A 25,661-nucleotide genomic window follows, 5' to 3' on the forward strand; every position below is an offset into this window, starting at 1 on the left:
TCTGCATGGAGTTTGCATGTTCTCCCTGTGCGTGCATGGGTTTTCTCCGGGTACTCCGGTTTCCTCCCACAGTCCAAAAACATGACTGTCAGGTTAATTGGTCTCTCCAAATTGCCCCTAGGTGAGAGTGTGTGTGCATGGTTGTGTGTCCTGTGTGTCTGTGTTGCCCTGCGACAGACTGGCGACCTGTCCAGGGTGTACCCCACCTCTCGCCCGAAACGTTGGCTGGAGATGGGCACCAGCACCCCTCCCGACCCCACTGAGGGAAAAAGGGTGCAAGAAAATGGATGGATGGATGGATCATCCACAGCAGTTTTGCTGTTGAGTGTTTTTGTCCATTTTCCAGACCTCTTTTTAAAAAAATATCAAATTTTGAAACCTGTTAATTTAAATGCATCTCCATTTAATTCACAACGAATCCAAAAGGAACAGGTTCAAATGCTAAATCAGAATGAATTTAATTTGGTCTAGATTCAGTTTAAATTGATTTAATTTATTACAATACCTCAAAATTTAGAGTTTGAGTAAAAATAAATAAAAATTGTAATAGCAATAGCCCACATAATGGATTCACAGGAAAACCTTTTCCTAGAGAGATTAGTAGCAGTTAGCTCATTTAAGAAACAGTGGAGATGAACATCAAAACACAAAGATTTTTGTTTGAAAAAATATGTTCCCAGGATAAAATCCTGACCTTGGTTTAGTTTTTGTTGTATTATTTCTTTGTACTTCACTATTTATGAATGTGTTTGGAAACTGTGTCAAATGTCCTTAGCTCAGGGGTTAAAGTTTGGCCAGAAGGTTTGCAGAAAAACAAGACTCAGAAGACAAAGCAAAAACTGTCTCATTAATTTATTATGATTGTAAACGCATTTTGAAATCTACAGTACTGTTTGGGCATTTTCAGTGTGGTTTAACATGACATTTATTTGGAAAGCAGTGTGTAAAACTGGAACCTAGTTAAAGTGCCACTTTCTGTAAAACTCTAGAGAGAAAATCATTTAAAAGGTGCCTAAGGAGCGATTTTCCCCCCCCCCAACTACAATTTCTGTCCAAATGTACAAAAGAACCTGGAAGTGGAGGACAAGTCAAGTATCTTTTCCCAACATGAGTTCTGACTATAAGTCAGAACATTAAAACGATCCTTATTATCCAAGAAATGAAGGGGGAAAAAACAAACACTAAGCACAAAAAGCAAGTTGGTCCTGTGCTCAGACTTTTCTGACAAAAATCTCAAAAAGGACCAGAAGATCATTTCCAAAATGTTTACTACTCCAACTCAGATTTCATTAAGGCACAATCAAATTTCTAAAGCTATTGTTTTTGCAGTTTGTCTTGAAATAGGTGGCACTGAAATCTCTAAATATTATCAACCTTTGGTGCCTGAACTTGCCAGCAAAACTCGCAGTACTTTGTTGAGGAGGTAGAGAGACTAGGAAGTTAACGGGAGACGAGCAAACCGATCAGACAAATCCTCCAGTCAGGAAAAAAAATGTAGCTAAAAAGCCATAAAGACAAACTGGAAGTGTTGAATTAGGTTTACGACAAGTGCAACGCAGACCAAGACTCAAAGGGAAAGAGGGAAGCATCAAGCTTCAGGATCTACCATTTAGTGCGGCTTGCTTCAGTGTTAGAACTATTTTTTTATTGTCTGGTTCCGTCCGGCTAAACAAAAAAAGAAAAATAAACTGTTGCGTGTTTTTAAAGTGGTTTTGTTTGTAAAGAAAAAACAGTTTTCATAATCATGTAAGCTGTGTGGTTGAAATCACAGGTTTGGTTGCTTATCCTGATTTGATTTTTCACAGTTCTCCTCTGAGTCGCATGTGCAGGTCCTCCTGGTCAATCTTATCGGTCTGTTCGTGCCAGCGGTGATGAGCCAGCAGGGCCACGTTCCGGGCCGAGATGGCGCTCATTTCCATGGCACTGGCCGCCCACTCCACGGCGTTGAGGTAGTACAGCCGGTTGTGCAGGACGAACGGCGGCGTCTTCCGGTGCGGCGGACGGTAAGACGGGTAGGCGAGCCACGGGGTCTCGGACACGGAGTCGTAGGACAGAAACATTCGCTGCAGCTGCTCTGGGGTCAGCGGTTCCGAGGAGAACACCTTCCAGACTTTAGGGCGGCTCGCCGGGGGTCGCTCATAGCCGTCGGGGATGTGCACGGGGTCCAGAGAGCTCAGGCTGTTGATGGCGCAGCCCTTGGAGTCGGTGGTGAGGATTTCGGACACGGTGAACTTGGAGGCGGCCTCGGCGGTGCCCAGGTAGGACACGTTCAGGGTGCCGTGCACCAGGGTGGCCACCATCTGGTGGTAGAGACCCGGGTAGTGAGTCGGAATGGGAGGGGAGAACCCCGAGAACGTGATGTCAGACTTTCCCTGATGTAGTGGCGTCGCTATGACAACGATGTCGTACAGAGAGTGAGCCGCGCCGGATTCTCCGACGTAGTTGAGCTCGTAGTAAGGGACGGTGCTTCCTGACAATAGAGAGCAGAGAGGGGACTTGGTGAAGCAGGGAAAATAAAATAAAGACGATTTTATGCTAAATGAAGCAACGTGGAGGTTACCTCTCTTTGATGGTCGGGTCTTCATAGAAATGGAGCTGACTTTAGCAGGGATGAGATCACTCTTGCTGTGGTAAAGGAGTCCAGAACACACTCTCTTATTGCCACCGTCCACTGCCCACAGGCCCGAGTCCGTCCCAGCTAACGACACTGCCCCTGAAACATTACATGCTAAATTCACTCTGGAGGGATGAACTCAAAGTAAACCTGATATTATTGTAAAACTGCTAACAGTTTCAAATACTTACTGACCCCTGATTTTACTCTCTGCAGGCCTGTTAGTGAAATGTTCCCCGTTTTTAGCTTTTGTTTAATAACTTCTCACTTGTTGTACTTGTTTATCAAATATTATTATATTTCCGCAAAAAGGCAGTTCAAAGTGCTTTACATCATAAAAACAAGAAAACGAACAATTGAAACATTACATTTTTCCAATTACCGACATTACACATCAAAGTGTTGGCTAGTTTAATTTATTATGGTACAAAAGCAACTTTAAACAGCTGGGTTATTAGTCCAGATTTATAGAAACTCAGTGTTTTGGCTGTTTTACAATTTTTCTGAAATTTTCAAGAAGAGTAATGATGTAAAAAAATTCTAAAAGTAGATTATAAATATCTATTTTATATATTTTTTTTATTATTTTCATTCTTGAAACTTCAGAAAAGAAGTGAAGTGTAACATAAAATGTGTTTAATGCCTCAATTTAACTTTGCATTTTAATTTCTAAACGTTAATATGAAACATTTTTTGCACTTAAAAAACAATTTTCATACTTCAAACTTGAGACCAAGTGTCATTATTTTTTCTGGAATAAAATGGATTTTCTTTGTCATATTTCTTTTACTGTCTTAAGTAGCTACTACAGAAGGAGAACATTTGGAAGAAGGAGATCTGATCTACTTAAAAACGGATAAAAAACACTTATCCAAAAAAAGAGAGAAAAAAACAAAACATGCATCATTTTCCTTCTATGGTACTTCTAATTATGCACTACTTTTTAATTAATCTAGCTCCTAAAATTCCCCCCACAATACTCACATTACAGCCAAGTTGTGGCTGTAATGTGACAAAAATGCAAAAGAGGCTCGCGTATTCCGGTGAAGACACATACCTACAAAGCCATTGATGCGGACGCTTTGGCCGTAGTTCACACGTGTTATGGGTGCAATAATATCGTTGATGAAGGCCTGTGAAAATCCATCTCCCATCATGGCCTCCTCCAGAGTTTGATTCATCAGGGTGAGGAAGTCGTCGCCTCCCATGGCGTGCAAGAGCTTCTCCACAGTGGAGAACGAGTAGCCGTACTGCTGGTACTGGTAGATTCTGTCAACAACAGGATGTACAGGAGAATTAGGGCACCTGCAACACTTCTGAGCTCATGTTGCAGCATTGCAACTGCAACCTGCGAAATCTAATTTCTCACCTCATAAATTTGTCCAGAATGCTCTCCACCCACATCTGCATGCGGACAAAACCGAATCCGTAGCGCCAGATCATCCTGATGAAGTTAACAATGAACCAGTCGCTCTCTTCAAACACAAGCTCTTTCCCATCGAAGATCGCCATTTTAGAGGGGACGTCTTTCCTCTGAGGAATACCTGTTGACGAGGCATCATGTTTAGAAAACGCGTATTAATCTGATGATCTGTCAAATAAGCCGTGGTTGTGTTACGGTTACCTATTTTTTCAATGAACTGCTTCATGTGTAGGTTCAGAGGGTGGATCACAGAGCCTCCGGTCTCGTACTCATAATCCCCCATCTTCACCGTTGCCAGGCGCCCTCCAACTGTCCCTGACTCAAACACATCGATCTTGACAACGGGTCCAAACTCCTCCCTCAGGTAATAGGCTGCGGCTGTTCCGCCGATCCCTGCGCCAATCACAGCTGGAAGAGGAGCAGAGACGGGAAAGTAAAGCACAACGTGTGCCAAAATGGGGACTGCACCCACATTTCTCTGGAATCACTTAAAAACAGCCTCTTTCGATAAAATTGTGAGCATCATCTGAACTGTGAAGCACGGTGGTGGCAGCATCATGTTGTCAGTGTGTTTAAATGGACAGAAATGTGTTTATATATATATATGACGTGCTTTACGTTGTCCTTTGGTTTTCTTTTACATTGGGGAACAAGAGCATGGGGCTAGGGCAGGGATGGGCAATCCTGGTCCTCGAGAGCCGGTGTCCTGCAACTCTTAGGCTGCGTTCACACTGCAGCCTAAAGTAACCCAATTCCAATTTTTTTTTTTTTTAATTTACGTAATGCGACCTCCATCTGATTTATTCATGACGGTCTGAACAGCACATGTCGGATTCTTTTCGAATGTGACCCATATCCGATTCAAATGCGACCTAACGTCCAGGCCGCATTCATCCGAACTGAACGTCACTGATACTCAACAAATTCTGCGTGCTGATACACGCAAGTGGGAAGAAAAAACTACTTTGACGGACTATAATGAGGATTAAGTTGTTAATATTTTGCTCCGGTTGGACAACAACTTCAAATATATAAGCTATGCTACACCGTTAGCCTCCATGTTTACTTCCACAAACACTGAGCACTACTTCTTTTTATGGCAGTTGGCAGAACACTGACGCTATTGCGCCCTCTACTGCGCATGCGGGTCACTTTCAGGTCGTTTGCCTGTTCAGACTGCAGAACGCATACAGGTCGCATATGTGTGGCAGTGTGAACGCCCCGGCAAAAAAAAAAAAATCCAATTTGACAAAAAAATCGGAATTGAGTCACTTCAGGCTGCAGTGTGAACACAGCCTTAGATGTCAATTTGGTCCTACACACTTGAATCCAACAGCTGAATCACTTCCTAAGTGCAGTCAGGTTCTCCCGAGTCCTGCTAATGACCTCATTATTTGACTCAGGTGTGTTGAAAGTTGCAGGAGACTGGCTCTCGACTGGAGTTGTTAGGGTTTGCTGCATTTAGCCGAATTTAATCCAACAAAGCAGCAACATGGTTGATAAAAGAAAACAAAATATTAAAAAGTCTTTGTAAAAATCTCACTTTAAAAGAGTGTTGATCTCAAATCACCTGTGCTTAAAGACAAATTCGTTCAATTTTCAAATTGTGGCTAAGGAGCAGAACAAAATGATCCAAAGGGCTGCAAATAGCTGCCAGGCTTTGGACACCCTGCTTCGAAGCATACAGTTTAAAAGGTAATACTACCAAATGCTAAATACATTAAGCTTTAAAATTTGAGGAAAATAAAATAAATCTCTTGAAAAGATTAATCTCCCATACTGTGTTATTTAGCACACAGAAATAATTTTAGAAAAGCGAGGTAAGCATTTTTACTAGAATTTTGTAAATATATAATTTCTAATGGAAATGCATTAAATTTTGCATTTAAGTAGATTCAGAAAAAAAAAAATCAAGTGTGTGACCAAAGAACAAGTTTCAAAAGACTTGCAATTTTTTTTTTCCAAAGCTTTGTTAGTTCACAGCGACCCAATGCAGATATCCTGCACATAACCCTTCTTGCCGAATGCAATACTGCACCTGAATATTCACTCCAAAGAAGTTTGAATGAGCAAAAGAACCAGTACAGTGACTCCTTCATGTTTGCGGCAGCGTAATTTGTACTTGCCTATTTTCTTTGGCTGCTCCGGAGCTGAGGCCAAACTTCTCTTCCCAGACTGCCAAAGCCCCAGGAACAGCAGGGTTCGCAGTGAAAACGTGCGTAAAGTCATTGCGACCGTCGTCTACTGGTCTGCACTCAGGAACATCTGTGCGTGAAGAAGAAACAGGAACCACTGATAACTTCTCCTGGGGGTCAAAGTTCGCACACCGCACTGCTGTACATTACACAGCAGAATGATCCACTGTGATTTCAGCTTATATCTGCCAAACCATGCGGGGGAAAGCGCAGTACTATCTTTCTACAGTCATGTTCAATGGTACTCACAATTTCAAATATCACCACAGAAGTGTTGATTCAAAAAAAACTTTGACAGAGTTAGACTTAAGAAAAAACATTAAAGAGCGGAAAGATCTCCTCTCACTACTTGAAAAACAGAAACTAACTGGTTATGAAGGTAAACGTAAAAATAGAAAGTTAAATAACGAACTAGAGCAGTTTAATGGTTGAGTCTCTACAGGGAATCGTGAACGTCGCTCAGACTGAGAACCAACTTCCGGGTTCGAGCTTGAATTTCACAATAAAATACACCATAATGTGTAACCGTTGACAAATTACAACAGTATAACAAATAACTGAACTACGACAATAAATCCTAGGGGACCACCCACAGCCATATAACATTGCTTTGTGAAAAGTTGAAAACAATTTTTCATTGTTTGAATTATATTAGTGATCAGAATATTGCATATTTGTTTATTATTGCAAACGCCACTTTCTAGCACTGTTGTGGATGTTCCACAACAGACCTTAATAACTTTGGCAAAAAATGAAAACAACCACCTAATATTTTAAAATTTATAAGAATGACACCAAAAGTAGGCTACTAGTAATATGTCTTTACGATTGTCATTATGTTGGAATCTATATGCTTTTTAAAATTTTCACATATTTTTGCGTCCCAAAGGAAAATAGATCCATCCTCTTTTTGCTCAATTTTATGTTTATTTTTATTTTACATTCTAAAAATAGAAATAAAATAGCGGTTCTTTGAAAATGACAATAAATTTCCTACAATAGGCGTTCAGCTAAAATTATAAGTTGCCTTTTTTCAAAATGTCGTGTGACTCCAAGCGAGTTTTATTTGAGAGTAAAAATAGCTAAAGGGGGAAAATGACATAGCGGCTTAGACATAGCGCTATGTCTAAGCCGCTATGGACAGCGTGTTGGCTTTTATTTCGAAAAGCTTGAGGAAATTGGCGGAAGTTGTCACTCTCCATCGAAGAAACGGAAGAAAGTCGGAAATGACCCAATCATCTCTAATCTTGGACCATGCTTGAATGGAGGTGACCTTAGTTGTTATCAAATTGTGAAGAAAGTTGTGCGGCGCAGTTGGACTTCCGGTCTCGGTTGAATGAGAAACTTGTTCTGAGTGTTTTTTAAAGGAGCAGAGAGGCCTGGAGAGATGGCAGAGGCACACCAGACACGCGTGCAGAAGGTGGTGGAAGAAATGGTCCAATCTCTAGAGAGGGACAACATCCGAAACATGCAGGTTAGTGATCTTTCTCACACCAGCATGACGCTTTCTTCACCAATAAGTCGACCTGACAGGCTGCTGTTTTGTGCCGCAGGGACGCATGTTCAAATGCAGCGCGGACTGCTGCGGCCGCCCCTCTGACTCCATGAATCAGGTGCATCAGTGTATTGAGAGGTGTCACACTCCTTTGGCCCAGGCTCAGGGACTGGTCACCTCAGAGCTGGAGAAGTTTCAGGTGAGGACCTGCAGCCCCAAAAACCTTCTTCAGCTTTCTATCACAACCACAGGTTTACAGAGGAACAGCCACTTACTTTTGGAGGGATAAAGTGATATTTTCTGATATTAGTAGTTCAGGGTTCTGTACCAGTGACGGTCCAACTGAAGCGACATGCACCTCATTAAAAAATAGTGAGGAAACCCCCTTAAGATCTGCAGCTCAGACCAGATATCTGCATAAAAATACATGTAACTTTTTTTCACTCACAGTCTGATATTTAAACTGCCCCTGTTTTGATCACTTTGGATTAATCGAAAGAATACTGTTTACTAAATGCCAGATTAATTAAAATTTTATTTTATTTTCCTCAAAATACAAAGTTTACATACATTAAGGTTACTTTGGCTTTAAGATACTCGTTTTTGAGCTTCTGATTGGTCAATAAAAAAAAATAAAAAATACACTTGTGCATGTTTTATAAAGCAGCGCCCCAATCACTGCTTCCACTGTCTCGTTTGGCAGTAAGACACATAAATGTGTTAAAAACGCTGTTTTACTTGCAATAAATCTTGCATATTTTTTTGTCAGCCAGCTATAACATAAAAGTTGTAGTGTTATCAAGTTTATATCTATAAAATCTATATTTGTGGCAGGAAATTGTCCAAAATCTAGAGCTATAAGCATAATATTTACACAGTTACAGCAAAAGATACAATGAAAACGATCAGTTTCAATAAAAAGTTATTTTTTTTGTGTTTGTGTTTAAGATGCTGGTCAGAACGGTGCTTCTCATCAATATTAATTTCCATTAAGACTGCACAATATATGTCATGCATTCAGTTAAATATAATTGTTTCACATTTTCATGTTATCTGTGGGGGTAAAGCCACATTTTAGTCACTTCTCTCCTATTTCTGCATCATCATGTTCTCAACACTCCTTTAGCATCTTAGTAAATATATAAGGTTTAGTCACCTGATGCAGGGAGGATCCATCCTGACTAAATATATTATTGAGACATATTCATAGCTCTCGAAACATACTAGTCTACCAAATATTGCATCCAAGCAGTTCTTTTGCAACTCTTTTGTTCCAGGCACTCAAAACGTAGTCACAATTTACTGTTAAGCAATATGTGGTGACAAACAGACTGGGATGAAAATCACCCACAAAATGCATCTCGTAAATAATATTAAAATGAAATATAAAGATTCTGAGTGTAATCTGAAAATAAGATTTATGAAAACTTGAATTCCAGCTCAAATCAGTGTATTTAGAAATTAGTCACTTCATATTAAAGCGACTTTAGGAAATCTTGTGAAGTATATTTCTCTTGGTGTTTATTGAGAACATAGTTCATTAATAATCCGTAATATTTTCTATAGGAATATTACAGGCGGAAGACTTACAAATGTAAGTGATGTAAATATTTACACTTGTAAGTAATTATATTTTAAGTAAAAGAACAGCTCTATGGGGGGGAAAAATGCTTTTTTACATGTTTCATTAAATCTGCCTTTTTAATATGAACCTATTGGTTTGTTCTGTGTTTTGTTGCTTCTGTTTATTTGTGACAATCAGTTTCTTCTGTTCTGCTTTCCTCAGGACCGTCTGACCAGATGCACGATGCACTGCAACGACAAGGCGAAGGACCTGTTCGACTCGGGATCGAAGGAGCCGGCCGTCCGATCGCTCATGGACCGCTGTGTGGGCAGCTGCGTGGATGACCACATCAACCTGGTCCCTAGCATGACCCGGAGGCTGAAGGAGAGCCTGGACTCTATACCGCAGTGAGGAGCAAGTAGTCTGGACCTGGTAGACGCCAGGTTAGTGACCTGAGGATTTCAGGCCAACCACAAAAGATCAGTTCAAAGACTTTGATAGTTATTGTGAGATTTGTTACTAGAGCTTAAAGATAGTGATTTATCTAAATTCAGAAATCAAATGTCATGTTACCATGTGTAAACAATGCAGTGATGGTAGATTTATTTGAAACAGATCTGACGTTTAACTTTAATAGAGCAATCCCTCATGTGCATCTCTTGATGGATTTTATACGCAGCTCTTCCTGGTCCTGCTACTCGAACTGTTTTGTTTTATTTTGTCTCAATTAGTTCTCCAGTTTTTTGTGATGGTGCCTACCTCCACTGCTGTGTATATGTGTGGAATAAAATAACAATCAAGGTAATAAGTTTTGTTTTATGTCGCTTTTAAAAACAATTGAAACATTTTTTTATGGGAAATTTAACTCTGTGAGAAAACTGAAATCTGAAAAGTAAACTGAGAAAAACTACAGTTCATTCTGTAGCTTTGATCACTCACCTAAATAAAAAGTGATGATGTAGAGCCACTTGGAGGAAAGAAATAAGTTGAAATGGTGAGAAAACAACTTTAAAAATTCTGTCATGATTAGGGTCAAAATATTGAGGTTAAGTGGAAATAATACCTTAAGTTTCAAAAGTGCTACTTCCAAGCAGGTTTGATATGCCTCTGCTAGCTTAGGAGAATATTTATACACTGAAAGAAAATTTTCTAAGCAGTTTGGTCATTTACACAAGCATAAATAACCAAGTGCCACTTCTGCTTATTCTTGACGTGTTTTTTTTTTTATTTTGTGGACATTATTTTGTTTACTTTTCCATTATTTTGATTTTTTGCTCAATTAATCTTACAAAAGGGAAAGAAACAAATCTTATATTTCACCAAGTGACTTAAAGACTCAATCATACAACAGCTTTGTGAGTATTATGGAGAAATTAATCACAGGTAAATGATCAGCTGGCAGCCTTTCTACGTGGCTACAGCGCCCCCAAGTGGTCAAATAACACATAACTCCAACTATCCATTATACCTGCTTGTCCTTACAGGGTTGGACATATTCCCAGATATTTTTGAGTGATACAAATTACTCTTTTGGGTCATGTAAAATGTTATAACAGGTAAATTACAAAAAATATGTATCCAGATATTTTCTTCTTTGGATGCAGTGAGTGTTTCTCGGCACTCACTCAGATTAGAGTTAAAACTTAACTTTAACTGTTTAAGGAAGTTGATTTCAGTGCTTTTACAGTAATATTCAACATTTCAGATTTTTCCACTTTGTATTGGCTCACAAATTGATTAAAGTTGTTGGAGCACACAAAATTATCTTTCTTTGGGAGAGAATACTTTTTTCCCCACTTCATAATACTTTTAACAGAATTGTTAAAAATCTAAAGAGCAGCTAATTGAAAAAAGACAGAAAATAAGTGTCATTTAATTTTCTTTCAATGCAGTTTGCATTTAATTTGTTTTATCGGGATGGCTGTTGCTTTGAATATTTTAATGATTCAAACACAACCTGATAAAAAATGCTGACATTTCTAAAATGAACAGAGAAAGAACACGAAGACCAAACTTTTACTTGAAACAATAAGTACAAGACGAATCACCCCATATTTTTTTATGCCTTAACTTTCGCTCGTAAACACGTTTGTCTACCTGTAATAAAACTGTAATAAAAGATCGGATCGTATGATAGCACCACGGCCCGTATGGAAGGGCAGTTTTATTGGCAGTCAAAAGAAATATCTTTTTGCAAACATAAAACATCCACAAAAATAAAAAGGTAAAAAAAATAAAAATAAAAACCCAAATAAAAAAAGGCCAAATTTACACATAATAACAGCTGTACAAACAAATTTGTTGGAGATCCAGAAATGTTAAAAATCCATCTGATTTACAACTGGGAATCCCCCAGCTTTTCAAAACACATCCAGAGACGGTGAATAAATCCACAGAATGAAAGCAAACTTAAGAGGTAACTGTGCAGATTTTGGTAACTACTAAGCTACTTTGTGTTTCCCATGAGTTCAGAATAAAGATATAACTCAAGTAATTCAAACATCTTCCCCCATAAATAATGACCAGGAGCCCAACTGAATGTCAGTGATGGAAAATAACACTGCAGGGTGTGGAAATATATCCGAACAATCCAGAAGAGTCCGGCTTGACTTTACGATGCTGCTTCACTCAATACGAGGTGAAGATTAAAAAACAGGTTCTGAGAAGCTGCTCTGCTGTAGAATTGAACAAACACGCAACCACGAGTGTAAAAACATGTTAAACTAGAGACATTTTCCTTCTACAGCATGCCAATCTTTTTTTTCCCTCATTATTTTCATATGTACAAGTCCACATGAGGCAGATTTGATTATCTTTCAAATTTACACATATGTATATTTTGATAAACCAAAAATTAGTGAATTTGAACCGTTTCTTTGATGAGAGTGAGTTGGTCTGATATATGATGAATCCATTTAAACCTGTGTTGTTGAGCTCACATTTTTTATTTGACAGCGCTCTAATATCAACTTTTAAATAAAAAAGAATTAATAAGCAGAACTAAAAAAAACCTCCTCCAGCAGATCAATCCATCTTGAAGCTATGAAGTTCCTAAACCCAACCTGAAAAGCAGATTTCCCCTACTCCCTTCCACTTTAAAAAGTGGATGATTTGTGGATAAATGCATGGCAACAGAAGATGGTGGGCCTCACTGAGAACAGCTCGGTGTCAAAATGTACCAAAAACTGCCCACATGGATGTGAAAATGCCTCCAAACTCCACCACAAGCATGCAGTCAATGTGCTGAAGAGGTGTTCGGTTAGTCTTTGGGTGAATGTCTTCATGTCAACAGGAATGGTAGCAGCTAGTGGCCATCAGAAGCCATCAAGACGCAGCGCGAGCGGCGCTTTCTGGCTCCGAGGAATCTGGACGGTGGTCTGAATGAGGCGAGGTATACAGGAAGTTGCAGCACACGTACAGGGGGAACGACAGCAGCCGGCTGTCCAGGTTCATCACCACGTACTCCTGCGGGGATCCAGTGGAAAGGACGATTATTAAAGGCGTTTTTGCAGTTTGAGCCGGTAACGTTTACAGCCTGGCAGAGCTCACTGACCTGGTCCTTCTCCAGGGTGAGGAGCTGGTAACCCGTGGAGCGACTGCAGACCAGCTTCCCTCGGCTGTCAAAGGAGGCGAGACGTAACCTTTGCCAAAAATGAAAAGGAAATGTTAAATTTATGACTGTGAAAGCAGGTAAAAGGCAAACGGTTTCCAAATGTGACATTTTTGTAAACTGTGTTGTTGCTAAGAAGCCTCTTCTAGTTTTCCAGACTTAAAATTTCTGAATTTTGTTCTAAAACATTTGTTTTTCAGATTTTTTTGTTTGGATTATTCTACACATTTGCATTTACATTTACTTTGTTGTGTTTAAATACATCTCTATTCCACTAATTACAGAATTTGGATTTGTATTCAGCAGTGTTTTAAAGAACTACTTTGTAGATTTATTTTTTTGCCTTTGGACAAAATCAAATAGTTTCAAAGTCTAGAACACATAAACTACACTAGGTTACTTTCTTTAAAGCTGGATTTTGTTACATCATACCTATATATGAAAAAGATTTAAGTTTATTTTTATAAAAATTCTTGCAAAGGTGATCATTTATTTAAACAAACGGACTCACGGCTTCCTCACCTGTAAGCCAGATGTCTCCGTGGTTGTAGACTCACAGCGCCCCCACATGGCTGACTGAGTGTATTCCTTTTAAAGACTATGAAGCGGTTTGTGTAAGTGACCAACAGGTCAAACCCGAAGTTGAACCCCGTCCACCTCCAGCAGTACTGAGACGAAAGAAAGAATCGACTCATTTCTCTGTGCTGATATTACAAAAACATAATCATGCAAAAACAGAAACAATTGTAGAAACTCACATCTCCATCTTTAGTCAGCTTCCTGCCACACCTCATGCTGTTCTGCTCAAACTCATCTTTGTTGGGCTCCTGAGGTCTAAACGTACAAACACAGTGTTGTTTTCACAAGTAATATATTTAGTGTTTTATTATTTTACTTTCCAAAAACTCATTGCAGCAGCTTATTCTCAGGGTCTCACCCGTTGTCGTTGTCAAATTCTGTCCGCAGCATGGCAAACCACTGGTTTTTGTACATCGCAGTTAGCCACCCTACAGCAGGAATTATTGGACACAAGTAATTAATTAAAATCATCTGAATATCATTTAGATTTAAATATTGCATGTTAATGAAGCTTTGTTCTTACCAGGAGGCAGGATATTGTCTCTCTCCAGGATGCGAGCAGATGCGAGATCGTTGATGATGTACTGGAGACGGACGAGCCTGAAGACGGAACGAAACGGCGCCCCCTCCTCTGTGTTTAAGAACGGCTCCTTTTCACACAGGTCTGTACGTCGCCGTCGTGCAACGAAAAACACAACAAGAGAGCTTTCTGTAAGAAACGGTGCAACGTAACGTGCAGCTACAGTTTGAGGACATGACATCACCTGTCCTGCGTTTGCAAAGCCAAGCGTCGGCGTCGGCCAGAAGCTGCTTGATTGGACCGTCCCATGAGGAGTTTAGCTGCAGAAACATCCACTGCAGAAATGCCAAGAGGAAAGTTAAAATAGTGCAAAATACATGCATGTAATGTATGATCATTTCTCTCTCACCTTCTTCAGAGCGGTGTACACGTCCATCTCCACCTGCATGACGAATAGGTCAGAGGACTGGATGAGCTGCTCCATCACATCAGCCCTGTAGTTTCACAAAACAGGAAAGTACGGACAATAAATATAGATCTTATCTAATCTGTCCAAATTGAAAAAATAAAAATCACAGAAATTAATCCAGAGGTCCTACAAAAATTAATGCAGGAATTTCATAATTTTTCAAACTCAAATTTCTAGATTTTTGGCCTAATCAGCAGATTAGGAAAAAATAAAACTGACTTCATACATTTGTATGGAAGGACAGACTGATGAAAAGATGGGTAGAGAGATCTAGAAACAGAAGGACAAAGCATCAGAGGGACAAAAAGATGGGTAGATGGACAAAGGACAATCGGATGGATGGAAATATGTACAGACAAAAGAATGGCTGGACAAACTGGCTGACAGACTAATAAAGGTCAGAGTTGAAGGGACAAATGGACGGATGCATGGACAGACAAACAGAAGTCCTGTTGAATGAATAGTGCATCTGTCACCATATCAAATTTTGCTGAATGATAATTGTTCCAGAACAGGTTGCAATAAACAATAATATTATTCTCGTCACTATTTTCAAGTAATACATTAATAAAAGCATAATAACGCAAGTTGGCTCTCTCAAAGACCAATAAACTTTCATTTTGTAAAGAACTCTTAATACTGGAACTGGCAGATATTTTAAACATTCAAAATAAAACAGAAAAAAACACCGACCCACAAACAAAACCACAAATAAATGGATTATGATGTTTCTGCAAACAAAATTGCACTTCAAAATATCGTTATAATTAAAAATATTGAGCTCATTTTAATTGATCATGTGGTTGATTAATTACGTTTTACGACAGAATTAATGAATAGCCAAATAGCTTGACGATGGATGGACAGACAACTGGACAGTCAGACCAATGGATGGATGATGGATTTTTCAAAGAATGTGAAACTGAATGAAGTCTAAAAAAAAAAAATACAAATGTTGTTGTAATCTAAATTGTCTTTTTCCATGCAGAACGCATACCCAAGTTCTTTCATCAAGTCAACATTTTGATGGGTCATCAAATTGTTCAGAAGCCATTCGAGGCACCTGCAAGAAAGAATAAACACGTAGAAAGCCATATTAGTAAACATATATCTACTAATAAAGTCCAAACATTGTTAAAAATATGTATAAAATCTGACTTCTTCATGACTGAATCCAGGCCGTAGATGCTGGCACAAGCATAGTAGCCACACACAGTCTTGGCGCTGATGTTCTCCTTCATGCTTTCACCGCACTGCTGGATCAAGCCGTCCTGCCAAGGATGGAAAGAATAAATGTACATATAATAAATATATATTTCTATTCGCACAAAAATCAAATGGTTCATTTCACGTTCCAGGAAACGGTGGGGGGGCAGAAGCTTGTTGTGTGTACCGACCAGCTGTAGCATGCACGCAGCAGCGAGAATACTGATGACCCGGCTGGGCTTGATCAGAACATCATCCCGGTACAGCGATCCAAAGACGACTTGCAGAGCTGCACAGACACAGGACAGTAAAGAGCTGTAAGGAAAGAATGAGACAAAGTTTGTTGGCTTTCTGTGACTCTCACCTTCAGCGTCGATGTTCTGGTCGGGAATCTCCAAGTTGATTTCCATCATGTTGGACTCCTTCCAAGAGCCACTGAACATGCTGGAGAAATATCCAGACTGCGACGGGGCAATGAAGACACAATGAGGTAACAAGAATTAACAAGAAAAATTGAAGATATAGTAATTGTGCAACTGTATTAACTATATTACCTGACAAAGATACACTTTATGGAGGTTCCACTCCTGCCCCAGAGCACAGATACGAATATCACTGTTTTCTCCATTTAGAAACAAGGTCTGATAAATGTACTTTGAGGTGCTTTTCAATTTCTTCCTGTCCAATAAAAAGCAAACCAGACAAAATTTTCAGAGGGGAGAATATTGAGATGAATCAACAGTGAATTAAATTCCTTGAGTGGACTTGCCTGCGAGGTGTGTCTAGTATGTCGTCTTCCTCCTGTTCGCTGTCGCAGTCACACTGAGCGTTCCGCTTCCTCTTCTTACACTCACAGCCGTGTCTTCGGCTGCTGATCGCACCCTCTGCTGCTTCCTCTGGTCCCTGAGAGGGGGACTGAAACCTGCTGCTCAAGTTTCCCATCTCTACACACATCAACCAATCGATTTGTTAAGCATCATGACGAAAACATCACTTGCAGTAAATCTGCATTTTCTTCTCTCCTGCCTCTCATCCATCATCACCAGGCAGGCGCTCTGTTTTTGACATGTAGTTCCTTGCTAGCTGTCATTTCTGGGTTGTGTACTGTATGCAATACTCAGTTCTGGCGCTCGATGGCCACAGCAAATTCTTCAAAACATTCAATACAAAAGGCAAGACAGATTACAGCTGATCACTCAGAACTGTGAGCAAAAAAATCTTGCTACAGTTTTATTTTGTCTACGTAGCTTTTAAGGACGTTGATTCATTTGTTTCTGTCAAGAGTTTGCAGTGTTTCTCAATTACTTTGGTGCATTTCTGTGATCAGAATTAAAATTCTTACAGTATAAATTATTAATAGTAGCAGTTTCTCATTTCTTCCAATAAGTTGCAAGTTGTTTCGGACATGAACCAGCTGCTTGGATACAATTCTCCACTATTTATTTTACATGGCCACTCCTTGTGCTAGAAAACTGCTAAAAACGAATTTCCTCTCATTTAGTTTACAAAATCAGGAATAAAAAACAACAGATTCACATTTTTGGTAAATATTAACAACACAAAATCTAACTAGGTTGGCTTGTTGCTTTTTGTGTTAATTAATCACAGTGAACTTAAAACAAACATCACAGCTATTTCACATTTCAACTAATGGTTTTGAGGATCATGTACTAACAATTGAATAACCATAAATGATCAGGATAAGGATAAATAAACCACAAACTTCCGCAATTATCTGTGTTTCATTATGTCCAAACACACTTTTAAAGAAAATGACATTATTTGGAAAATGAACTGTCAGAATAGGGAGAGACATCATCTATTTTGGAACATTACAGGTTGGTGTTATTATATATGACTAATGCCACAGCAGCAAAGCTCCCGAGTGAAATTTCATTCATCAAACACGAATTAGACATGCAGGGTGTCCAGCTAAAAACCAGTTTGTCTCACTTACCTAACGGTTAAGACGTAAAGCTGAGGGAAAGGTGAGAGATTATTCTGGACAGTTGATAATCTCTGTCAAACCTTAACGGGACAATACAGAGAGAAGCTAACCTAGCTGCCAAATTCACCAACAAAAACCAAGTATGAGAGCAGAGACAGCGGTTTAGTTTTCTCTGTTAGGCTGCTGCTCTCTACAGGCCTCCAGACGGCGAAGTTTCAGATGGCTCCGGTTACATTTTTATAAAGCAGAACGAATCCGAACCCAGAGAAAAAAGATATTTCAACACTGAAAATATGTGCTGGCTTTCTTCTTCTTCGTATTCTTTAATATAATGGCTGTTGGCAGATCAACTATGATGGTGCATTACCGCCACCAACTGGACTGGAGTGTGAAAAACAGAAAAAAATGAAAATAAGATAAAATACTAATAATACTTTAACTAAATAGGTAAATAAATATTAGTAAACTAAATTCTCTCTAATTGCTTATTATTAGTTTCTCTTTTCTTCCCATTCTTTTTATGTCTTTTACTTCATTCAGAATGTTAAATGAGTCTTTCTGTGTGGCATATGTCCCCGTTTTTCTGCCAGATGTTAAAATACATATCATTTTACATTCAGCTTTACTTGATGGAATTTGATTATTATTATTATTATTATTATTATTATTATTATTATTATTATTATTATTATTATTATTTTAGATTTCAACTCATGTACCTCTAGATTTATAGATTAAATGTAAATGACAAAACTAAATTTATGTTGCTATTCCCTGGGATGTTTTTAAAAATTAAAAATAAGAAAAATGAGGGAAACAGAAAAAAATATCTAAAATTAAGAATTAATTTAAGAATGGTAAGGAGTTTACATTTTCTCTTTATTTATAAATGAATAATAATTGAAAATATATGCTAATTTTAAATACAAAAAAGAAATAATTTCCTTTTCAGGCTGATAAAAATATTTTCCCTCTAAATTTAAACATTCGAGTATAAATAATTTTACATTTATGTGTTGAGGAAGTTTTCAGGATGTGACGTAAAAGAGGGCGGAATTAGCAGTGAAATCAGCCAATAAGCAGGAAGCACCTTTTTCACAACATTCCAATCCTTCCCACAACGTTCTCCTCTTTCTCTCCTCCCCTCTTCTGCTCCTTTCGGTGAGTGTGTGGTACTGTGACACGTAAACTTTGTCCGCCACATTCCTCTGGCAGGATACCTCCACCTGGGACAGGAAGAACAGAGAAAGGACTCATGCCTTGTCCCGAAGCAGAATAACAGAATATTACAAAAACCCAAAACAAAACATGGAGGCGAGAGACGCTACTGCAGGTGAGGTTACTGTTAGCACTGACTGTCAAACAGAGAGAGAGAGCGAGCGACAGAGAAAGAGAGAGAGAGAGCTGTTTGTTGTTGTTTTCACTCCAATTACCAGTTAGAGTAACACCTAACAAGCTGGGATCTCAACACCAGCTATGTTTGTGTAAATATAGCCCTGAACACGAACCTGGCAGGTTGTTGCGATTGAACAGAGGGAGCACAATGAGTCCATTCAGATCTTGTTTAGACTTGCCTTTAAACAATAACCACGACTTTGCGTCTCCTTTATTCAACTTATAGGTGCTTTTGTTGGCACCGACAAGGAGAAAAAATCTGCAAAGAAGGATGCAGCCCCTAAAGTGGGGAAACCACACACTACAAGCAAAATGGAGGAAATCTTTGGCTTCAGGAAAGGGGACGTGAGCTCCTGGGGGAACCTTGTGGCCCTTCTGAACCGACCCACTGACCCTGCATCTCTGGGCATCTTCCGCTGCATGTTTGGTGAATCAATGCTCTCCGCTGTTTAAATCTCAACTTGTTACAAAGAAGAGTCTGTATTCACACCTTGTGTTCTGTCCAGGTTTGCTGATGGCTATAGACGTCACACAGGAGAGGGGCCTCAGCCACCTGGATTACAAATACCTAGATGGGGCCCCCGTGTGCCGCTTTCCTCTTTTCAATTTCTTAGAGCCCCTCCCTCTGGATTGGATGTACGTGGTGTATCTGGTGATGTTCCTCGGTGGGTACCTTATCATTAAGAGAGGCTAGACTACAGTCTGAGCAGATTTCTATTGGAAATCTATTGGAAGATCTCTGTGAGATCAGCACCTCTCGATTGTTTTTACATCTGCATAATATTTGTCACCATGGAATAATTAACTCCAAGTTGTTTGAAAATGGCCTACGATCCCTTCCCAGATTGATGAGTGGCAACAATTGCTTCTCTAGGGTCATTCCTTTTATTTTTTTTTATTTGCATACCCGTATGTTGCTAAAACTTCTGCTTTTATAAAAAGGCCTCATCTGCTAAAGTTCTTATTCATTAAGTGCATTTCATAAGTACTGCCCACCTGCTACTATCCTCTCTTAAATCCTGAGGAAACAAAAAGGGTGTATTTACTTTTTCTAGACCTTTACTTTAAGGTGAGGTGTAAATAATTTTAGAACTTGGCAGAAAGTCGACCAAATGCATACGGTCATTATATTTACTATTCCTGCAGCATGTAGCAGCTTCTCAATACCTCGGGAGTCTGTTCCCCTTTAAAAAGTACTTAACTGCTCAATTTAACTAAACTGTGTGTTTATTTTTAATTAAAGGGGCACTGGGCATCATGCTGGGCTGTTTCTACCGTCTCTCATGCCTCATGTTCATCTCGACGTACTGGTACATCTTCTTCCTGGATAAAACGGCCTGGAACAATCACTCGTATCTCTACGGTCTCATTGGGTTTCAGCTCGCCATCATGGACGGCAACAGATACTGGTGATGTGAAGCTTCATTTGACTGCTTGTGAATTAATCTGCATGCTTTTCTCCATGTCAGTGTTTTTAAAATTTTTTATGTGTATTTTTAGGTCGCTGGATGGATTACGAAAGCCTTCCATAAGAAATGCTCATGTTCCTCTGTGGAATTACACCCTACTGAGGACACAGGTTTGCTTCAGTCATCATTTAACTGATTTTATGTGAAAATTATTGTGACAATTTGATTTGCTGATACTTGTGTTCTTATTTTTCAAAGATCTTTATTGTATATTTTATTGCCGGAGTTAAAAAATTGGATGCCGACTGGGTGGAGGGATATTCCATGTCATACCTGGCACACCACTGGCTCTTTGATCCTTTCAAGTATGTTTGCTTTAATCCTTAATAAATTATATAATTTTGCAATCAAATATGCAGTGGTTCTTATTACGAGTTAGGCGATATGGCTTAAAAGTAAAATCTCAGATTGTTTTCATACCAGATTCGATTTCCAATATTCTTTTTTTTTTTTTTTTAAATTGTGCTTTCTCATTTTTAAAAGAAATTACAGATGACAGAAAGTATTTTTCATATTGACACAGATTAAACACTGCTTTCACTTAATATGCGAAAATGTCAGCAGGGTGGAAAAGCTTTTGCGAGGCCATGCATGTCATGTATCTTACTGAGCTGTACCAACGTCGATTTTGTTTTTCAGAGCGATTCTTCCTGTGGAGTTGGTGAGTCTGCTGGTGGTGCACGGAGGCGGTCTAATTCTGGATCTCACCGCCGGATATTTGCTGTTTTTTGACGCCACACGGCCAGTCGCGTTTTTCTTCGTGTCGTATTTCCACTGCATGAACTCTCAGCTGTTCAGCATCGGTCGGTGTGCTGCCTCATTCACTCCCAGGACAGCTGTAAAGTCTTTGTTTCCTCCACAGATGTGTATTGACGTGTATCTGTAACCCTTTTTCAGGGATGTTCTCCTACACGATGTTGGCTACCAGTCCTCTCTTCTGCTACGCTAATTGGCCAAGGAAATTCTTTTCCCGCTTCCCATCGTTGCTCAGCGGAGTCCTGCCGTTCACCACAGAGGAGATTCAGCCCAGCACTTCCTGCCTTTACCCTGAAACCGACAGTAACAGCAGCAATGAACGTCCAGGGACACAAAATCCTGCAAAAGCTTCCAAAATGAGATTTAAGCACAAGCTGGGAGCTGTTTTTACTATTCTTTACGTAGCCGAGCAGTTTTTTATGCCTTATTCACACTTCATCACACAGGTATGTCTTCTCAGTGTCTTGCAATCATTCCTTAGATTGTTTTAGTTTCATTTCTGAGTGGACAGCTTGCTTTCCCAGTGACCAAAAGCCTCCTGATAGGGAAACATGGCATTGTTTCACTATAAACAGCAACTCAGATTGTCAAAACTTTGAAATACGATTACCCTTATCATTCAGTCTCTGATAAGCTGAAAACATGGGTGTTCGCTTTCATGCATGTGATATTAAGTACAACAAAGGGGTGTAAAATAAAATTGTTCTAATGTTCTTCTTTTTTTTTGGACTCAGGGCTACAATAACTGGACTAATGGTTTGTATGGCTACTCCTGGGACATGATGGTCCACTCCCGCAGCCATCAGCATGTGAAGATCACCTACAAAGACGGAAAAACGGGGGAAATCGGATATCTGAACCCGGGGGTGAGAAACCAGGAAAACAAATAATCACGCTTGCACTTAGAATAATGTCGAGATTGGACTTAACCACATACTAAAAATCCTTATTTATTGTTTTACTGCTCTACATGGCTGGGCAATGAATTAATTTGATCAGTTTCTGAAGATTTAATTTTTGGAAAATCTGAATTTTTTATTTTTTTAATTTTTTTTTTAACATAAGCACTCCTCAGGTTTCCGTAGCCCAGAGTGATGTCAGCTCACCCAGTGCCTACCGTCTTGTTTGACAAGCGTGTTACACAGCTTTTGTTTACTTGGACATTGAATTCAGGTCAGCTCGAAGAACGTCGGTGACTGAAGAATGTTTCTGTCACTGAAAGAATGACTGAAACAAAAGCGCGTGTTTGAAAATATTTTTGGGCATTTGTAATTTCTTTTCAAGAAAAGAAATCAAGATTTTTTTTTTGGGTAAAATTAAAATCAAATTTGGTATGAAAAAAATCAGAAATGTTATTTTCAAGCCATATTGCCCAGCCATATTCCTTCTCTATCCAATGAGTTGTTTAAAACTAAAATCTTCCACTATTTTGGTCCATAAAAACTGTTGAAAAGGACGAGAGAAAAGGTGTCAAAAAGCTGCCTTGCAAAGTTTACATCTGCATCTGGTCCAAAGTATCTGAATAAAACAACTGTATTACCTCTTTACTACTATAAATATGAAGTAAACAATAAAATAAAACACTAAAAGTGAAGAAAGGCTGAGGGATAAAAAAATGTTTTAAAAGTGGACATTAAAGAGACACTTGTAATCCGTAATGGCAAATCAATATATTACCATTCAGTCAGTCTCTACAGAGTTCTGTCTAATCTAGGTAACTGATTCAGGTGTGTTGAAGAAGATACACATTTAAAGTTATATGAAACTCCTGAGGTATACCGTTTTGATGCATAAATAGTGATATCCTTTAATTTATGTTGGATCTCAAACTACAATATTAGTGAATCTTATCTGTAAGATGTTAAAATCTTAAGCAAAGGATGAAAAAAAACTGCAATTTGCAGATCAATCACAATAGTAAAAGTAATCACCTCTCACCTAAACATCACTTTTTAAACTACGGGTTTATCTATCAGCTTTTTTTCCCCCCTTACTATTGGGAGTTTGAAAGCTTTCTGGAATAATCCGCCTGTGTTTCAGGTGTTCACTCAGAGTCGCCGCTGGAAAGATCACGGAGACATGCTGAAGCAGTACGCCACCTGTCTCAGCGGCCTGCTCCCACGCTACAACATCTCTCATCCTGAAATCTACTTTGACATCTGGGTGTCGATCAACGAGCGTTTCCAGCAAAGGTAGGAGGGACGTCGGATGTTTTATGAAGTGGGGGAAAATGTGCGAGGGTTGAATTCGCCATGTTCTCCTCTGTCAGGATCTTTGATCCTCGCGTGGACATCGTGAAGGCCGAGTGGTCACCTTTCAAACCAAACCCGTGGCTGATGCCCCTGCTGGTTGACCTCTCACCCTGGAGGACCAAGTTCCAGGAGATTGAGGGAAGTCTGGACAATCAGACTGAGATCGTCTTCATTGCGGATTTTCCAGGTTGATGCTCTCTTTCTTTGTCCTGATTTCTGTTGTAAAGCAGCGATTATCTAACTGCTGTCTTTGCTACGGCTCAGGTCTCCATTTGGAGAACTTTGTGAGTGAAGACCTGGGCAACACCAGCATCCATGTGCTGCAGGGGCAGGTGAATGTAGAGATAGTGGAGGAGAAGAAGAACCACACTCTGCAGCCTGGTGACCAGATAAAGGTACAGCTCAACAGCATCGCCATCAAGAGTTTGATAAATACTCAATGTTTTCAGACACTAACATTGAATTAAATTAAGATTTAAACATTTTGTAGGGATGATTGATCAAAATACTTTTCAACTCAAGTAAAAATTTGAACTGCTGTGCACTGGTAAATACATGTTTGAAATGGAAAACGTACAGGATGAAGTCGTGTTATATTCAGTATAAAATAAGAGCATTAATTTACAAAAGGGATCCTCTGTGTAATGTTCAGAAAGGGGAAATGGCTGTTAATGAGGGTATTGTAAAATGACTATTTAAGCTTCTTCTGACTGCTTGTGTTGCCTGTCTGTCCTTTTCCAAGCTAATTTTAACAAAGAAAGCTGAAGCCTTTCTTTGCTAAAAGTTTCCGGAAACAGACCGAGTCTCCAGCTGATGCATTCAGTGATTCACCTGAAAGTTTTCCAAATGTGCAAACGCAATCTGAAATGTCAGAAAGGAGGCAGGTGGACTGCGGAAAAAAAAGCAAAAGCGTGGCAATAGAAGAGAAAGAACAAAAACCTGTATAAATGAGTAGAAAGCAACATTGGTATGACTCTCCTAGATTTTTATTTTCCTTTATGTGTTTGCAGGTTCCTGCAGGGGCTTATCATAAAGTGTACACCGTATCCGAGAGCCCTTCCTGCTACATGTACGTCTATGTCAACACCACAGAGGCAGTGCTGCTGCAGAACTTCACCAAGCTGCAGGAGCTTCAAGAGCGCATTCGCAATGGAACAGGTGAAAACGAGTCGGACGAGAAGATGCTATAAAACTAGCCTGGTAAAAACCAGCCAGCCAGGCTACTAGTTTTATTTTTATTTATTTTTAACCTTTATATTGGTTTGGTAAAAAGAGATTCAAATCCTTTTTTTCGAAGGAGTGCAGACCAAGAGGAAGCAACAAGAAAATGTTGAGCTATAAAAAAACCAAAACCTGGTACATATCATCAAATCAACCTCAAAAACTATTAGTTTGGATTATACTATAAAACTGCTGTTAGTTTCATTTGAACACATCAAGTATATTGCAGTATTTGCCAAATTTTTTTTCAGGCTAAAACTTTAATTTCATCTGTTAAAGTTTCTTATGTTCCTGGTACTTTTCTCTGGGGACAGAGATGTCGCTAAACGAGGAGCAAACTGTTGCTACTTGAATCCATTCACAACAAATGATTCTCTCTGCGCAGAAACCGAGCCTCTCCCTCCTGAGCTGCAGCCTCTCATGGCGGCAGATGACGACAGAGAGGCGGAGGTCAACGCCACCGACCCCGTCGTGCAGCTGTTCCTGAAGCGGCAGCGTCGGATGAAGGAGGTGAAGAAACGCAGGGAGGCGGGTGTGCTGGAGCGACTGGATCGCTTCGCCGTTAAGAAGTACTACACGATACGGAGGGGGTACGTGCTCTCTGTTTACACTGCTCCTACGCACTCTTGGAAAGTACATAGAAGTATTTTTTGACCTCTCTTTGTCTCAGGATGTTTTGTGATAAATTGTTTGAAATGCTAAGGTGGGAAAAGAAACGATAGAGATTCTGCTTTCCTGGTATTTTTAAAAAGTGAAATTTAAAACCAGTTTTCTTGTCAAAAAAATCCGGATGTTTCATTATCTCAAGTAATGAAACATTCAAGTTCCAGTTAACAAACTCAGACTTAATTACCTTAATATAATAATGCCTCCACTCCTCCACTCCACTCCCCCAAGTGGAGGAGTTTAAGTATCTGGGGATCTTGTCCACGAATGAGGGAAGAA

At 39.4% G+C, this 25,661-nt stretch overlaps 4 protein-coding genes across 5 annotated transcripts in view; 2 read left to right on the forward strand and 2 right to left on the reverse strand.

The window, feature by feature from the left end:
• Positions 1–837: 837 nt before the first annotated feature.
• On the reverse strand, positions 838–6,696 carry pcyox1 (prenylcysteine oxidase 1). The gene is made up of 7 exons (XM_008424099.2): positions 6,482–6,696; positions 6,164–6,302; positions 4,239–4,445; positions 3,984–4,158; positions 3,672–3,883; positions 2,561–2,713; positions 838–2,470 (listed from the first exon to the last, which is right to left on the reverse strand). Exons 2-7 carry the CDS (start codon positions 6,264–6,266, stop codon positions 1,800–1,802), a joined length of 1,521 nt encoding a protein of 506 aa, XP_008422321.1. The 5' UTR covers positions 6,267–6,302; positions 6,482–6,696; the 3' UTR covers positions 838–1,799.
• Positions 6,697–7,429: 733 nt separating this feature from the next.
• fam136a (family with sequence similarity 136 member A) lies at positions 7,430–10,096 on the forward strand. Its single transcript, XM_008424100.2, has 3 exons — positions 7,430–7,706; positions 7,786–7,926; positions 9,514–10,096. The coding sequence occupies exons 1-3, from the start codon at positions 7,620–7,622 to the stop codon at positions 9,700–9,702; spliced, it is 417 nt and encodes a 138-aa protein (XP_008422322.1). The 5' UTR covers positions 7,430–7,619; the 3' UTR covers positions 9,703–10,096.
• Positions 10,097–11,294: 1,198 nt separating this feature from the next.
• Positions 11,295–17,947, reverse strand: gmcl1 (germ cell-less, spermatogenesis associated). Of its 2 annotated transcripts, XM_008424101.2 has the most exons (15): positions 17,633–17,947; positions 16,445–16,619; positions 16,230–16,353; positions 16,040–16,136; positions 15,867–15,964; positions 15,628–15,740; positions 15,467–15,532; positions 14,410–14,494; positions 14,245–14,335; positions 14,004–14,144; positions 13,839–13,908; positions 13,660–13,735; positions 13,424–13,569; positions 12,845–12,932; positions 12,616–12,756 (listed from the first exon to the last, which is right to left on the reverse strand). In XM_008424101.2, the coding sequence occupies exons 2-15, from the start codon at positions 16,615–16,617 to the stop codon at positions 12,616–12,618; spliced, it is 1,509 nt and encodes a 502-aa protein (XP_008422323.1). In that variant the 5' UTR covers positions 16,618–16,619; positions 17,633–17,947. The 2 variants fall into 2 exon arrangements, with proteins under 2 accessions (XP_017163272.1, XP_008422323.1); XM_017307783.1 differs by lacking the exon at positions 17,633–17,947 and having other exon boundaries at positions 11,295–12,756; positions 16,445–17,625.
• Positions 17,948–18,724: 777 nt separating this feature from the next.
• ggcx (gamma-glutamyl carboxylase) overlaps positions 18,725–25,661 on the forward strand; it is an 8,216-nt gene continuing 1,279 nt past the window's right edge. Inside the window, exons 1-14 of the mRNA XM_008424102.2 lie at positions 18,725–18,956; positions 19,245–19,445; positions 19,525–19,683; positions 20,262–20,427; positions 20,519–20,597; positions 20,686–20,792; positions 21,127–21,290; positions 21,385–21,689; positions 21,978–22,109; positions 23,284–23,435; positions 23,513–23,682; positions 23,760–23,890; positions 24,506–24,653; positions 25,102–25,306. Of these exons, the coding sequence (XP_008422324.1) occupies positions 18,932–18,956; positions 19,245–19,445; positions 19,525–19,683; positions 20,262–20,427; positions 20,519–20,597; positions 20,686–20,792; positions 21,127–21,290; positions 21,385–21,689; positions 21,978–22,109; positions 23,284–23,435; positions 23,513–23,682; positions 23,760–23,890; positions 24,506–24,653; positions 25,102–25,306 (2,144 nt within the window). The 5' untranslated portion in view covers positions 18,725–18,931. The remainder of the gene's footprint in view (positions 18,957–19,244; positions 19,446–19,524; positions 19,684–20,261; positions 20,428–20,518; positions 20,598–20,685; positions 20,793–21,126; positions 21,291–21,384; positions 21,690–21,977; positions 22,110–23,283; positions 23,436–23,512; positions 23,683–23,759; positions 23,891–24,505; positions 24,654–25,101; positions 25,307–25,661) is intronic.

The sequence above is a fragment of the Poecilia reticulata genome, linkage group LG12, assembly GCF_000633615.1.
Source record: "Poecilia reticulata strain Guanapo linkage group LG12, Guppy_female_1.0+MT, whole genome shotgun sequence".
Classification (NCBI taxonomy): domain Eukaryota; kingdom Metazoa; phylum Chordata; class Actinopteri; order Cyprinodontiformes; family Poeciliidae; genus Poecilia; species Poecilia reticulata.

Excerpts from the sequence above, each read along its gene's own strand:
- gmcl1 (XM_017307783.1), bottom strand. The coding sequence starts at position 16,629 with ATGTGTGTAGAGATGGGAAACTTGAGCAGCAGGTTTCAGTCCCCCTCT. Across the intron at positions 16,137-16,229 it reads ATAAAGTGTATCTTTGTCAG|TCTGGATATTTCTCCAGCAT; the intron begins GTAATATAGTTA and ends GCCCCGTCGCAG. Across the intron at positions 15,533-15,627 it reads CTGGATTCAGTCATGAAGAA|GTGCCTCGAATGGCTTCTGA; the intron begins GTCAGATTTTAT and ends TCTTTCTTGCAG.
- fam136a (XM_008424100.2), top strand. The coding sequence starts at position 7,620 with ATGGCAGAGGCACACCAGACACGCGTGCAGAAGGTGGTGGAAGAAATG. Across the intron at positions 7,707-7,785 it reads ACAACATCCGAAACATGCAG|GGACGCATGTTCAAATGCAG; the intron begins GTTAGTGATCTT and ends TTTGTGCCGCAG. Across the intron at positions 7,927-9,513 it reads CAGAGCTGGAGAAGTTTCAG|GACCGTCTGACCAGATGCAC; the intron begins GTGAGGACCTGC and ends TGCTTTCCTCAG.
- pcyox1 (XM_008424099.2), bottom strand. The coding sequence starts at position 6,266 with ATGACTTTACGCACGTTTTCACTGCGAACCCTGCTGTTCCTGGGGCTT. Across the intron at positions 3,884-3,983 it reads ATTCTGGACAAATTTATGAG|AATCTACCAGTACCAGCAGT; the intron begins GTGAGAAATTAG and ends TGTTGTTGACAG. Across the intron at positions 2,714-3,671 it reads CCGCATCAATGGCTTTGTAG|GGGCAGTGTCGTTAGCTGGG; the intron begins GTATGTGTCTTC and ends GTAATGTTTCAG.